This window comes from Ambystoma mexicanum, chromosome 2p, assembly GCF_040938575.1.
Source record: "Ambystoma mexicanum isolate Mex_15411 chromosome 2p, UKY_AmexF1_1, whole genome shotgun sequence".
In the NCBI taxonomy this organism is placed as follows: Eukaryota; Metazoa; Chordata; class Amphibia; order Caudata; family Ambystomatidae; genus Ambystoma; species Ambystoma mexicanum.
In genome coordinates this window covers 340,160,026-340,172,450 of record NC_090923.1, presented here as the reverse complement: position 1 = coordinate 340,172,450, position 12,425 = coordinate 340,160,026, and the positions used below count along the sequence as shown (strand labels likewise).

General features: G+C 45.3%; 1 protein-coding gene across 2 annotated transcripts in view; it reads right to left on the bottom strand.

The window, feature by feature from the left end:
- The window catches only part of APPL1 (adaptor protein, phosphotyrosine interacting with PH domain and leucine zipper 1), an 820,938-nt gene that overhangs the window by 765,665 nt on the left and 42,848 nt on the right, over window positions 1–12,425 (bottom strand). For both annotated transcript variants that reach the window (XM_069643674.1, XM_069643675.1), the window contains exon 2: window positions 9,169–9,267. In XM_069643674.1, coding sequence (XP_069499775.1) covers window positions 9,169–9,267 — 99 coding nt within the window. The remainder of the gene's footprint in view (window positions 1–9,168; window positions 9,268–12,425) is intronic.

Here is a 12,425-nt window from a genome sequence, read left to right as displayed (position 1 = left end):
ATGCTCACCTCTGGTCTTGACATAGAAGGTTACATTTTATAGAGATGAGGGAAGGGATGTTTAGGAGTAAAGGCAATATGGTCTTCAGGATACTAGGATAGGACCTGCAATTACAAAAGGAGGTGGTGGGTGGAATTACTTCATGTTGTCAAAACTCAAAACCATGACAAAGAGGTCAGGGCACAAGGGCAGTGTTGGACTACTGAAACTTGCTTCAATTAAGGCCTTTCCATTTGGTATTATTTATTGAAATCAAACTCATTCATCCATCCATCAATCCAAACATCCACATTAATACACCCAATTTGGTGGAACAGTATTTTGTTCACCTTGGTCCTAAATCACCCTCCATCATCTACTCCAGGACTGGAGTGAGATTAGTATATGACCCCAGTCCTAAAGCGTATCATGCCACGGACGTCATGCATTTCATTGGTACTATTACAAGGAACAAAACTACGTTAATGCTGGTGATTCCCAATAGGTTATAATCTGCAAAGAAAACACAACCAGCTGTTCTTAGTGGAAGATCCTCAGCACAAGCATAATACATTCAAAAGAGAGAATGGGTTTAGAGAGGAGTAAACATACAACAAAAGAAATTCTGTAGGTGCAACGCTAACAGAGGTTCAACACCAAAGTATAGTAAGGTGAACAGAATCTTGGGGAAATGTAATTGCCTCAGGGAATATTCAAACAATGAAGTCATTTCATATCAATTTTATTGAATAAAAGGATGGTTTTTCCTGAGCAAGTGCATGATCTCTTGTTGGGTACCCTCTATTATATATCGAAAAAGACATTGTAAATAACTTGGCCTCTTTTGCGAACTCACTTGTTTGTCTTAAATGCTCATAACCTCTGCATGAGTAAAGAGGATCAATGATATTTTAAGGAGTCTTTGTGAAATTATAAGGGATATGCATGCAGCAAAATTAGAAGAGGCTGGTGCTTAAGGGGTCTCATACATATACACTTAACTAAAAGAACATAGCATACAGAATGTATAGGAAAACCAAGCTTGGACTATTCATTTGATTCTATGCTTGATGGTAAAGGCTTGGAGGTGGAGCACAACCACAAATAATTATATGCATTGTTTTTTCTCCAGATGTTTTTGTAGTGCGACTGACTTTAGAACAATCTTATCATGTTGTCAGAACAAACCTGAACGGTCATATGGTCTTAACACTTAAAATAGTCCCTTTCACGACATAGAATGTTGGTAATGTTCACACTGTGCAAATGTCATGTGTGTGCTTAATCTGTGCTGGCACTTGATACACTTTTCACATCAGTGAGACCTCTTTTTAAAAAGCTCCCTAACAAATGCAACTCGCATTTGAATTGCTGCCCTACGTAGCCCAAAAGGCTACCATGCCAAGGGTACGGCCGAGTGCCCCATTTTCTCGCCAGGAGAGTTCTCTAGCCTAGGAAGTGTATTAAAAAATGTACTAGGCTGGCAGCTGCCCAGTATTTTTTACTGCTTTTATCAGGCTGCAAGTAGCCTTTTACCTCCTTAATAGCCATTTGGTCCATTAACAAGAGTAACTGGTTTTTGTACAACCCGGTGACCTGGCAATGTATTTTGGGGTTCTTATTGCAAGAGTTCCACAGCAGGAACAGACATTTTACCGTTTTGCCCATGTAAGGTCGGGCTCACAAATCACAAAGCCTTCCCCGACTGAATGGTATCCAGTTTCAGCTGGGTAAGGTTCTTCCTGTGACAAAAGTGACTATTGCGCTGCAGTAGTACAGGGATGAGTAGTGGCTAAACTCCACCCCACACCACTTTTAAACCAGCAGTGGACCCAAGTCGAAGCAGGTCCAGCTTGAAAGGTATACCTCCTTCGCCTCTTTTGGTAATGCACGCCAAAAGGTGTTAGGGAGCAATCTCATTTCTGTGCCAATTCCCTTCAACCTTAGAGACACTCAGCTCTTTTGCTGGACTTGGGACTTTATTTTAACCCTCGAGTGAGAGACCTTTTTCTCACTCCTGTGTTTTTAACTGATTTGGATTTTGTGTTTTCACTGTTTTTGGAGTCTGACAAACTCCATAGGCATCTGCTTTTTGTATGGTGACACACAGCACCTTCATTGCAGTGTCACAGAGAAATCCTTGTAGATTTCTCATAAGGTTTAACTACCTTTTCTTGGGTGAATTACAGTTACCAAGAACAGTAAAGTGAAATTGACTTTACTTACCTTTTCCCTTTGTAGGTCCAGCACATACCATCTTAAGGGGAGTGCTGGGAGGTTGCCTAGTAGCCCCTTATCCTGCAATCTCATGTAACATTTTCATGTTACCCTCACTACTTTAAATGGCTGGTGGCAGTGGTTTACTTTTTCCTACCATTGTGCTTTTCGACCGCAGGCTCAACCCTCAGCTGCAGTACAGCACCCATGGGTGACCATCGTTTCAAAATGGCCCCTGTCTTCTTTTTTCACCATTTTCTGTTTGCGAGGTCTTTCTTGGGTTTTACTGTGTGCGTTGAGACAGATTTTAGCCCTTTGTTTGTCTTGCCTTTGACGTGCTTCAGCCCTGAAGCCTGCCAGTGGCTCCAGTGTATCTGGAAGGGCAGGATGTGGGGGAGGTTCCCGAAACTCCCCTGTCCTTTGTCTCTAGGAATGCCTGAATGCAACTAGTCCTGATTGGCTGGCTGTACTTTCAGGACAACCACCCTACTGTGCGATTGACAGCCTAGGCTGTGCATGAATGGAAGAAACCTGCTTATAAGGCGAGGGTTTTGGGACTAGAGGCAGAGTAGATCACTGGGAGAAACACCTGACGAAACCGTGAACAAAGCTTGCTGCATCCTCCTGGACCTTTGAATTGCCCGGTGAAGCCCTGCCACCGAGAAAAACTCCACTGAACCATCACCCCCGACTTGCTGTGCCTCTCCGTTGTCTTCGGAAGCCCAATGCCAGGGGTCGAATATCCGTAGTAAAGTGAAACATCTGAAGCAGTAACGAATCCGGCTAGAAGCTCCAGGAGTCTCCCAAAGGCCCTCCAGAAGCAGGACGACCAGATTCAGATTACCCTCACCAGGGTGCAGGACGCAAGTAGTGAAGGAAGCCCAACCGGTATCCGAGATCCACAACGGTGCTGTTTGTCAAGTGCGGAAAACGCAAAGTGCAGCTGAACCGAAAAGAGCCTGTAGCTGCATACGGCCTTCCAAGGCAGGGGGGGGGGGGAGACAGACAACAATCCTACTAGGCCAGGTGTCATTCAGATCGCGCAAGTGCAAGGGTAAGGGGACTGGGAAAAGTGCAAGGGGAAGGGGAGAGGGGAAAGTGCAGTACATGGTTAGTAGAATACAAGATAAATAATAGGGCCAGCTGGTGGCAAGTGCAAGGTAAGTGCCGGGAGAAGGGGCAGTAGGATACAGAGACAGTCCCGTAGTGCAGGTAGGCAGTGCAGGGTAGAGTGGCTGGGCCAAGGACCGAGATCGGTGAGTGGCCCGGTTGCAGATTCAGTGCAGGTTCAATGATTTAGCAGGGGGGAGAGGGAGAGAAAGTGGAGGCAAAGAGGAAGGTTTTGAGGTGCTTCCGGAACCAGAGATGGTTCTTCTCAAGTTTCAGGGAGGCAGGAAGGCTGTTCCAGAGGGAGGCCCCTGCTGCGGAGAGAGATCTACCCCCAGCTCGTTGCTTGGAGAAGCGGCTGACCCTGAGGTAGTTGGAGGTGGATGAGCAAAGGGCTCGAGAAGGAAGATATTTAGGAAGAGAGAGTGGAAGGTATTTTGGGCCAAGACCCCAGAAGGCCCTGTGGACAATGCAGAGGGTTTTGAACTTAATTCTCGCAGCCACTGGGAGCCAGTGTAGCGATTTCAGGCCTGGAGAGATACGGTCCCTGGGCTTGAGGCCAAGGACAAGTCTCGCAGTCCTGTTCTGGAAGAGTTGCAAAGGGCGGAGAGTAGAGGCAGGAAGATTTAGATAGAGGCTGTTACAGTAGTCCAGCTTCGAGAGAACCAGGGCTCTGGAGACAGTGAGCTTCTGGGGGAAGGAGAGGAAAGGAAGGATACCTCTGAGGAGGTGTAGCTGGTAGTGTGACTTCTTAGAGACGTCAGATATGTGAGGAGAGAAAGAGTGTGGAGTCGAAGATGATCCCGGGTTTTTTTGCCTTGCAGGTAGGAGCAGGAAGAGGGCCAAGGGAGGCTGGCCAGAGAGCTGCAGGGAAGGAGTGAGTGGCTGTGCCGATAAGTAGAATCTCAGTCTTACTGGCATTAAGGCAGAGGTTGTTGGCAGCACACCATTCCTGGATAGCAGAAAGACAGTCAGAGATGAGGGAAGGGGAAGAGGAGGCCGAGGGTAGCCTAAAATGAGGATTTTCTTTACTTTGATTTAAGATGTGCCTCAGATCCATAGACTGTGCTCCAATTGACTTTGGCTGTCCTGGCTCCCTGCGGACTCTTCTAGTCCATCGACTGATATTGTGTGTCCCTCATAGGTGGTAGCTTAGCGTAAACTGTTACTGCTGGGAAAGGCTTATCTAGATTTCATTGGAAGATTTGGTTGTCCTCACATATACTGAGTGTTAGGGAGAATACTCTTATAAGGCTAATTTCCCAAACCTAGTGAGTCCCCCAGCAGCTTTGCTGGATTTTTGGGGTTTGTTTTTTTCTCCTGCTAAGAGTGAGACTCTTTTCCTCCCACTCTTAGGCATGATTTGAGTGTCTTTGACTCTTTGTGTGCTTATGGGCTATGGGGTTTTCTTTCTACTCCATAGGGTATCATCTATTTTGTATGTGTGTGTTACACAGCACCCTCAGTGCAGTAACACAGGGGTGTCATAGTGACCCCCAAACATAGACTATATACCCTGGGACTGACTACTGTCTCCCAGGGCATGTAAAGTCACCTTTGACTTTACTAGTCCTAAATTGTGAACAGAACCAGTACAAACCATCATATATTTCCCCTGGGTCTGTTTTCAAGGGGGCACTGTCCAGTCCCCCCTTGTCGAGTTTCTGGCTTGTGGCAGTGGTTACCACGCGAAATATTCCACCAGAATATTCTCTATGGGATTTTCCTATTGATTTTAAACGCACCGCTTTTTGGTGCAATGTTTTACTTAATATTAAATTCACGGTTTTTGTCAGAACTCTTTTCTAAAATGGCGTTCGTGTCGGTCTCTGTAACTCTGACCAAGGTGGAGCCCTTTGTTCAACTTTTTTGGCGGGCTTCTCCACAGAAGCCCTCCAAATGGTGCCACTCTGTCTGGGTTCCACAGGATGGGTGGGGAGGGGAATTGGCACCCTGGACTGCGTTGCATTAGCAACTCAAGTCGCACTCTGTTCTGATTGGGCCAGTGGTGAGCCGCCCGGCTCACCACTTAGCATGTTTGAGTGACAGCTAGGCTGTTGAATGGGGGTTTTTCTGCATAAAAGCAGGGCCTTTGGGACTGGAACTTCAGAAGTCACCACAGGACCTAAGAATCCGAAGAGGGAAGAAGCTGAGCCATCTGCAACGACGACACCACCGTTGGAGCCCTGCTGCAACAACCTCACCACTTTCCCGACGACAAGAGAAGATCTTCTGCTGGACGAGTCTTCTTCCTCTGAGCTGGTGGGACCAACCAGTTCGCCCTTTTCGCCTTTCAAAGACGTCTCTTGGTCGAATCGCCCGTGCCAAGCACCCCGGCGGCCAGATAGCCAAGCTTCACCACTTTGACCGCGAATAAAGGAACGCTCCTTTTATTGACGAACTCCACAGCTGGTTTCATCGCTGTGCAGTGCAATGACTCCACGTTTCCTCCTCGACAAAATCCTCTCTTCGCCTGGTCGAAACAACGAACTGCAACCACTGCCAGGAACAACTGCCACCGCTGGAGCTTCCTCTCTGTTTAAGGTACTGTATCCTGCCTGGCCTCCCTTTCTTCGGTTTGCCCAAGTTGACCCTTAAATCCTTGGTTTGCCAACTGGGTTGTCCCCAGACCTTCTACCTTTACCTTCTTGAATCACCCCAACCTCTTTTGAACATTCTGCAAAGACTTTTAGTGCATTTTAAACCGTGTGATCCTGGGCACATTTCGCTTTGCTCCCTTTAAATTGGGCCTGGCCTATGAACTTTGGCTCTACAGTCTATACTGCCTTTATTCCCTTGCTGAGAACTTTTAAAAGTGTTGGGACCTATTTTATGTCTATGCTCTGTCTTTTTCTCTCCCTTTAACTGAACTATTGGAGTGCCATCGGGTTATGAGCTCACATCTGTTTAACAAATCGTGGTGTTTTAATTCTGACTTGTCTAATAGTTATTAAGGGAGGTGTGTATACTTTACCTGACTGTGTTTTAACTGGCTTTTGATTTAGAGTGCTAGTATACTGCCTAAAGTGTGTTTTAAATAAATAATTCTATACTTTTTATACAAAGCTCTGGTCAGTGTTTGTTTGCTCTACTGTGTTTTTAGCCCTATTGTGTATGCTCTATATACTGCCCTACTCTTCTTGAGAGAAGTCTGACTGCTCAGCCACAGCTACCAGGTAAATCTGGGTGCTGCAGACTGCTACCAATTGGGTTTACTGCTTACTTCTGTAGTCTTAATCTTTTCGCAGTGTTCCCTAAGGGAACTGCACAGGATTCTGCCTAACACTGAGAAACTGTTTAACCTTTTTCCTTTCCTAAACCTTTCCTTTCTGCAAAGTATAACTAGCGTGATATATAAATGCCATTCCTATCCTTGTGATTGAAGTCACCTCAGGGTGTTGGAATTGTGTAAGAAGCAGATCCAAAGATTATCCACCAACTTGTTTTGATTCTGAAAAGTAATTTTAAAGTATATTTACATTGTTACATCAATTGCCTTTTTAAATAACGCTTATTTAAAAATTGGTGTTAAATAAAAATATTTACAACTGAAACCGTGAGAGTAAGTGTAACTTGGCTACTTGTATTTACGGATTTCATTTGTACAGCTCTAAAGCTCACATTTACCCCTCTTGAGATCGGCCTGACTGCTCAGTCACACTATCAACGTGTGTAGTACAGACCCATACCGAAAGGTGGGTTACCTAATACCAAGCAGATAAGTGTTGTGTAGTCTCACACAGTGTGACTGCACCAATTCTTAACCTAACAAAAGGCAGGCAATATCTTCCAGAGGGGTGCGAGCTGATGGCAGTAGCAACCCAGACTTCTTAAGTACAGTGGTTCTAGGATAAAAGGTCTTCGATTATATAGTCTTTTAATCAAGCAATCTGGAAACAGTAGAAAATCTCACCACTGTAAAAGAAACAGAATGCAGGCATTTGCGAAAGGCTTTTTGCGAGAGGGCAGCAGGAGTGTTCAGGCAGTAGATTGGCAACAATGTCACTGTTCAAGAATATGTGTTTGAAAAAAAGATAGAGAAGAGGGCTTAATAGTGGACCAGAGGGACAAGGCACATTCACAGTACCTTTATTCTGGTCTTTGGTGCTAGACAGTGTCGAGCTGGGTTTCTAGGCACTTTTGCCGCTGTCAAGCCACGCCGAGACAATGCAATCCCATCGGAAGTAGGATATGAGTCGGTTCAACTGTGTGGGCTCCTAATGGGTTGAGTGGGTGAGACGATGTCTTCCAACGGTTTGGGGCACTAGTTGAGTTGATAGTGAGAAAGTTCTGCCGAGTTGAGTCGGCATGTGGGACTGGCGGGTCTCAGCGTTCAAGTCAGTGGCTCGCACAATTTCAAGCACACAATCGGGTTCAGACTATTCAGTCTGCTCCAATGGGTCGAGTATAGATTTGGATGGCTTAACATTCCGCAAGCAGGCCGAAGTTTATGTGGAGTGCCAAGAGCGGCACTGCTTATCCTGTGGCTGCTTGAAGCATGTCGGGCATGATCAACCCGGCTGGAAGATGTCAAGGCGATGAAACAGCATTCCAGCAGCTTCTGGGATTCTTGTTTGCTGGGCGTCCCAATACAGGGACGCTGCAGGACAAGGTGAGTGCTTCTGTTCTGCATTCCTACTGGAAGCCTGGCTGGCATCTACCAGCGATTCTACTGTCCTCCCCCTCGCCAAGTGAACAGAGTCTTGTTTCCAGTGCAGCCCGCAGAGAGGCCTTGATACACAGCAGTTCACTCTCAATGTTCCCTGGGGATGGTTAGAGTGCTCTTCTGCCTTGGATACTTTCTGTCCTCACCTCCCTAATAAAGAACTTTGGGATAGACTGTTTAATGAAGAAAGTTCCAGTGAATTCTTCTTGTCCTTGTAAGAGTCCAAAGCTGAATTAAATAAAGGGGTGTGCCTCTTTTCTATAAAGGCAAAATGACACAGGGGATTGGTCCAAACCAAGCCTACTGTAAGAGGTACAGACCATTCTGCTGTAACAAGTGACGTTTGCCTTCTGAAATTACACCCAGAGTGCCCTGCCTGCAGTAAATGGCGGGTCAGGAGGGAAAAGGATTATGATGTAGTAGAGAGCCCCAAAACCAAAATAGCGTTCCTTCAGCCCACCTCTACCTTCTGGCTGCTCCAATCTGCCACTGACACCTCCCGTGAGAGGTTCCTGTGCCCTCAGAGGAAGGGGTTGCCCTTCCAGTCACAGGGATAAAAGAGGCAGCATCCTCACCATTGTTCAACAGGCCAGACAAGACACAGATACATATCGGTCTCGGTCCAGTCATAGGAGGGGCCCCCCCCTTACAGAGCGGACACTCGTGTGACATTAAAATGCTGTGGTTATATAACGGTGTGCTCTTTAAGTAACTATATAAAGAATTGGACACAAGATAAATCAAGGCCATTTCAATAATGTAATTCTAATCAGGAAAAGAACATAAAAAGATATCCAGAAGCAGCAATACACTACTACAATCATAAAACTACAATACCAAACATATTGTTGCAACATACTATAGCACATATTACTGAATTCATCAGCAGATAACTAAAGTGTTCATGGTACATACAATCGCAAAGGTTACAAAATTAAATAAATACATTTACCAAATGCAAATTCATTTAATCAATCCGATATTTAATATTGTATCTCATGAAATAAAAGTGAAAATGCTAATTTAATTTAAGATTAGCCCTGAATTTTAACCTTAAGATATAAAAATATCCTAGACCAAATTGATACATTCTATAAAGCTTGGTGAAGATCTCTCAGCAGAACTGAGAGCCAAAGTTGAGATATTAAAGAATATTAACTTATTGTAGAGATCATAAAAATATCAGCTGGAGTGAGTACCTGTGCATCATAAATTCTCTGCATCGCTTTAAACAACTGGCTGACATAGCTGGAGATAGCAGCAGCATCTTCTTCGAAAACACCCAACAAAGATCTAGTCTGTAAAAAATAAACAGTCTTGAGTAAAGTGTCAGATTAGAGCAAGTAAAAGCTAGGAATCCTTTAAAAAATCTTATTTATATAGTCTCCAGAACCTAAAGCCCACATAATGAATGCAAAGATGAAATTTACTAGCGGCCATGGCGTGCTTAGCAATACGCTGGAAAAGACAAACCATGCCCACTGGTATGGTATGGTTATTGTTTATTTATAAAGCGCCTATACACAGGCAAGTGTTTCAAGGCGCTCAGGAGGGTGGGAACATGGGGGGGGGGAAACAACAGTCGCTCCGAGATTAAGTGAATATGCTACATTTAACAGTTAAGATACAACAAATAGGCCTGACGGCGATTCTGCTTTTTTTTCAAGTGCACTTTAAGATGTGAGTCAAGGAAGGACAGAAAGATCTACAGGCAGTGCTCTAGTGCAAGTGCAGGCAGGACAAGGGAGGGGCAGGGGACCAAGTGCATCCAGGCGGTCGAGACTGGGGAAGTGCAGAGAGAGAAGCTCTCAGGATTTATTGCAAGTGCAGTGAGTGGGTGGGGTGCAAGACCCTGAGGCAAGTACAGAAGGACTGGCAGGGGTGCCTGGGACCTGAGACTCTGGGGTACACCAAGCGGCCAGTCATTGAGCTGTGTGGAAAGGAGGGAGAGAGGGAAGAGCAGAGAGCTATGTTAGCAGGGTGCAAGAGAAGTAAGAGAAGAGGACGGTCTTGAGCAGTTTCCAGAACTTAATAATATAAGGCTCAAGACGGAGGGTGGCAGGGAGGCTGTTCCAGGGGGAGGCGCCTGCTGAGGAAAGGGTTCTCCCTACAAATCTCTGCTTGGAGAACCTGCTCATTCGCAGAAGGTTGGAGGTAGATGAGCAGAGGGCTCGGGAGGGACAGTATTTAGGAAGGCAAGGTTGAAGATAAGTAGGTCCCAGGCCCCCGAAAGCCTTGTGGACAATGCAGAGGGTCTTCAATTTGATCCTTGCAGCCGCGGGGAGCCAGTATGGATTTCAGTGCCGGAGAGATGTGGTCCCTGGGCTTGAGGCCAAAGATAAGTCTCGCGGTTCTGTTCTGGATGAGTTGCAGAGGGTGCAGGGCAGAAGCAGGAAGGTTGAGGACGGGGCTGTTGCAGTATTCCAGCCTAGAGAGAACAAGGGCTCTGGAGACAGTGAGCCGCTGGGGGAAAGTGAGAAAAGGTAGAGTGCCTCTGAGGAGGTGTAGTTGATGGTTCGACTTTTTTGAGATGTCAGAAATGTGTGAGAAGGAGAGATAGGAGTCGAAGATGATCCCAAGGTTTTTGGCCTCACTAGTGGGTGTGGGCGCGAGGCCAAGAGGCACTGAGATGCAATAGGCCATTAAAGCATGGGACAGTTAAGAAATCGTGAGTTTAACAGCCCTACTACAGGACACAAAGTGCAGTATTGACTCTGAAGGCTGCCTTTTATAAAGAAATACTAAAAACAGTGAAGCGGACACCCACTACAAAGCAAACAACATGTTCAGAGTAAATGGAAAGGTGACACTGAATATGTAGGTGTCATGATGGGACAACCTTGCATGGGGGAAACGTTTTTGTGATAAATGACAACTGCAATATTTACAAAATAACAGATATTTGCACTCTTTGGGCTGGGGAGTGGCACATACGACCATGAAATTGATGTTGAAATGTTTTCAATGTGGGAAAAAATAAAAAACATATACTAAAAAAATTATAACAATAAAAGAAGTACAAACTATTTTATGTCACGATGGAAGGCTTCATATTATGCATCATCTTCTATATTTACTCGCCTAGCAGCAAAGAAAATATTTCCATGTTTAACATTCACAGTCCGATAGGAGAAATCTGTAACGGAAGCTCCTTAAGAGCTAGAGAGAGTCATTACCCCCCAGAAAAGCCAATCACAGAAGGACACAGCACACAAAAAGGTCCTACAAACACAATCCCTCTTTCTCCTTTCTCCTCTTTTCTGCTCATCACAGTAGTAAAGTACTAGTAAATTCTGATTTCGCAGTACGGCATTTGCGTTTCCTTAACAAAATAGTAACTCTATACGTTATTGCTTTGAAAATCAAGAAAGCAAAAATAACTATAGGGCTGCAGTAGCATATTTGTATTTATTTGAAGAACTGGGATGTTAATTTCGATCAGAAATGACTTAGAATAACATTTAAAGCGGAAGCACTCCCACAAAGTGTGCCTGTACAAAAGCACAAAGATGAGAACAAGTAGTGAGCCAGCTTACAGAGGATATTAAAAAATTAGGACATATACCTGGGGCAAAACAAACAGAAACAATACATACACGAAAACAGGCAACCTTAGGGGGCAGGCTCTTCAAACTAAAGGAGTAATTATTAATACACACAATTACATTATTAAGCATCACTGGAGGCAGTGGTGGGGTCAGGTGGCGAGAATGGCGGGAAAGAGGCAGGGGGTGCTCCCTCCTTATCAAGTAAGTGAAATGGAAGCATAGCTTTGAAGAGATCCACAGTCGGGCTGGCTTTGGTTGTTATGGGCAGTGGGTTCAAGTGGAGCGGGCGAGTAGGGAGAAAGAGCGTAAGCAAGAGGAGGCACACAGAGGCTATGGAACGGAGAGGTTGACCTCAGAGTAGGAATGGGAGGTAACGGGATGGTGAGTAAATGGAGCAACAATCAGACATGAAAACCCCTCCACTTACTTCAGAACAGGGTGTGGACATGTTGGGACACCGGTGGTCCTCCTGCTTTAGGCAGCAAGGGTGCTGCTCTATTCAATGTGTTCACTGCGTTTCTTTTCTGGAGCACAGGAACCTTTTATTTTACTCGACCTAGAGATACAATCTGTCGCCGTGCTGCCGCATAATAATACAATTTGCCACAGGTTTTACCTCTGTTCTGATGAGTGCCTGGTCTCCACACGCCTGTGCAATGCAGCTACACAGATTGTACATGATAAACTATACTCCTGCTCAGTGCATTATAGACGTGCTTTACACAGAAAGCATGGTTTCTTTTCTTATTTGATCTCATTAGAGGGGGAGAGGGGCGGGCTCGAGAGCCCAGCCAAGATGGCCGCTATTGGTTAAGCTCCGCTGAAACCTGCATTGATTCAGTGCAATTATCCATTTATTGGACGAGGAACAAGCATGTGTGACTACCAAGTGGACATCATATGGAGCT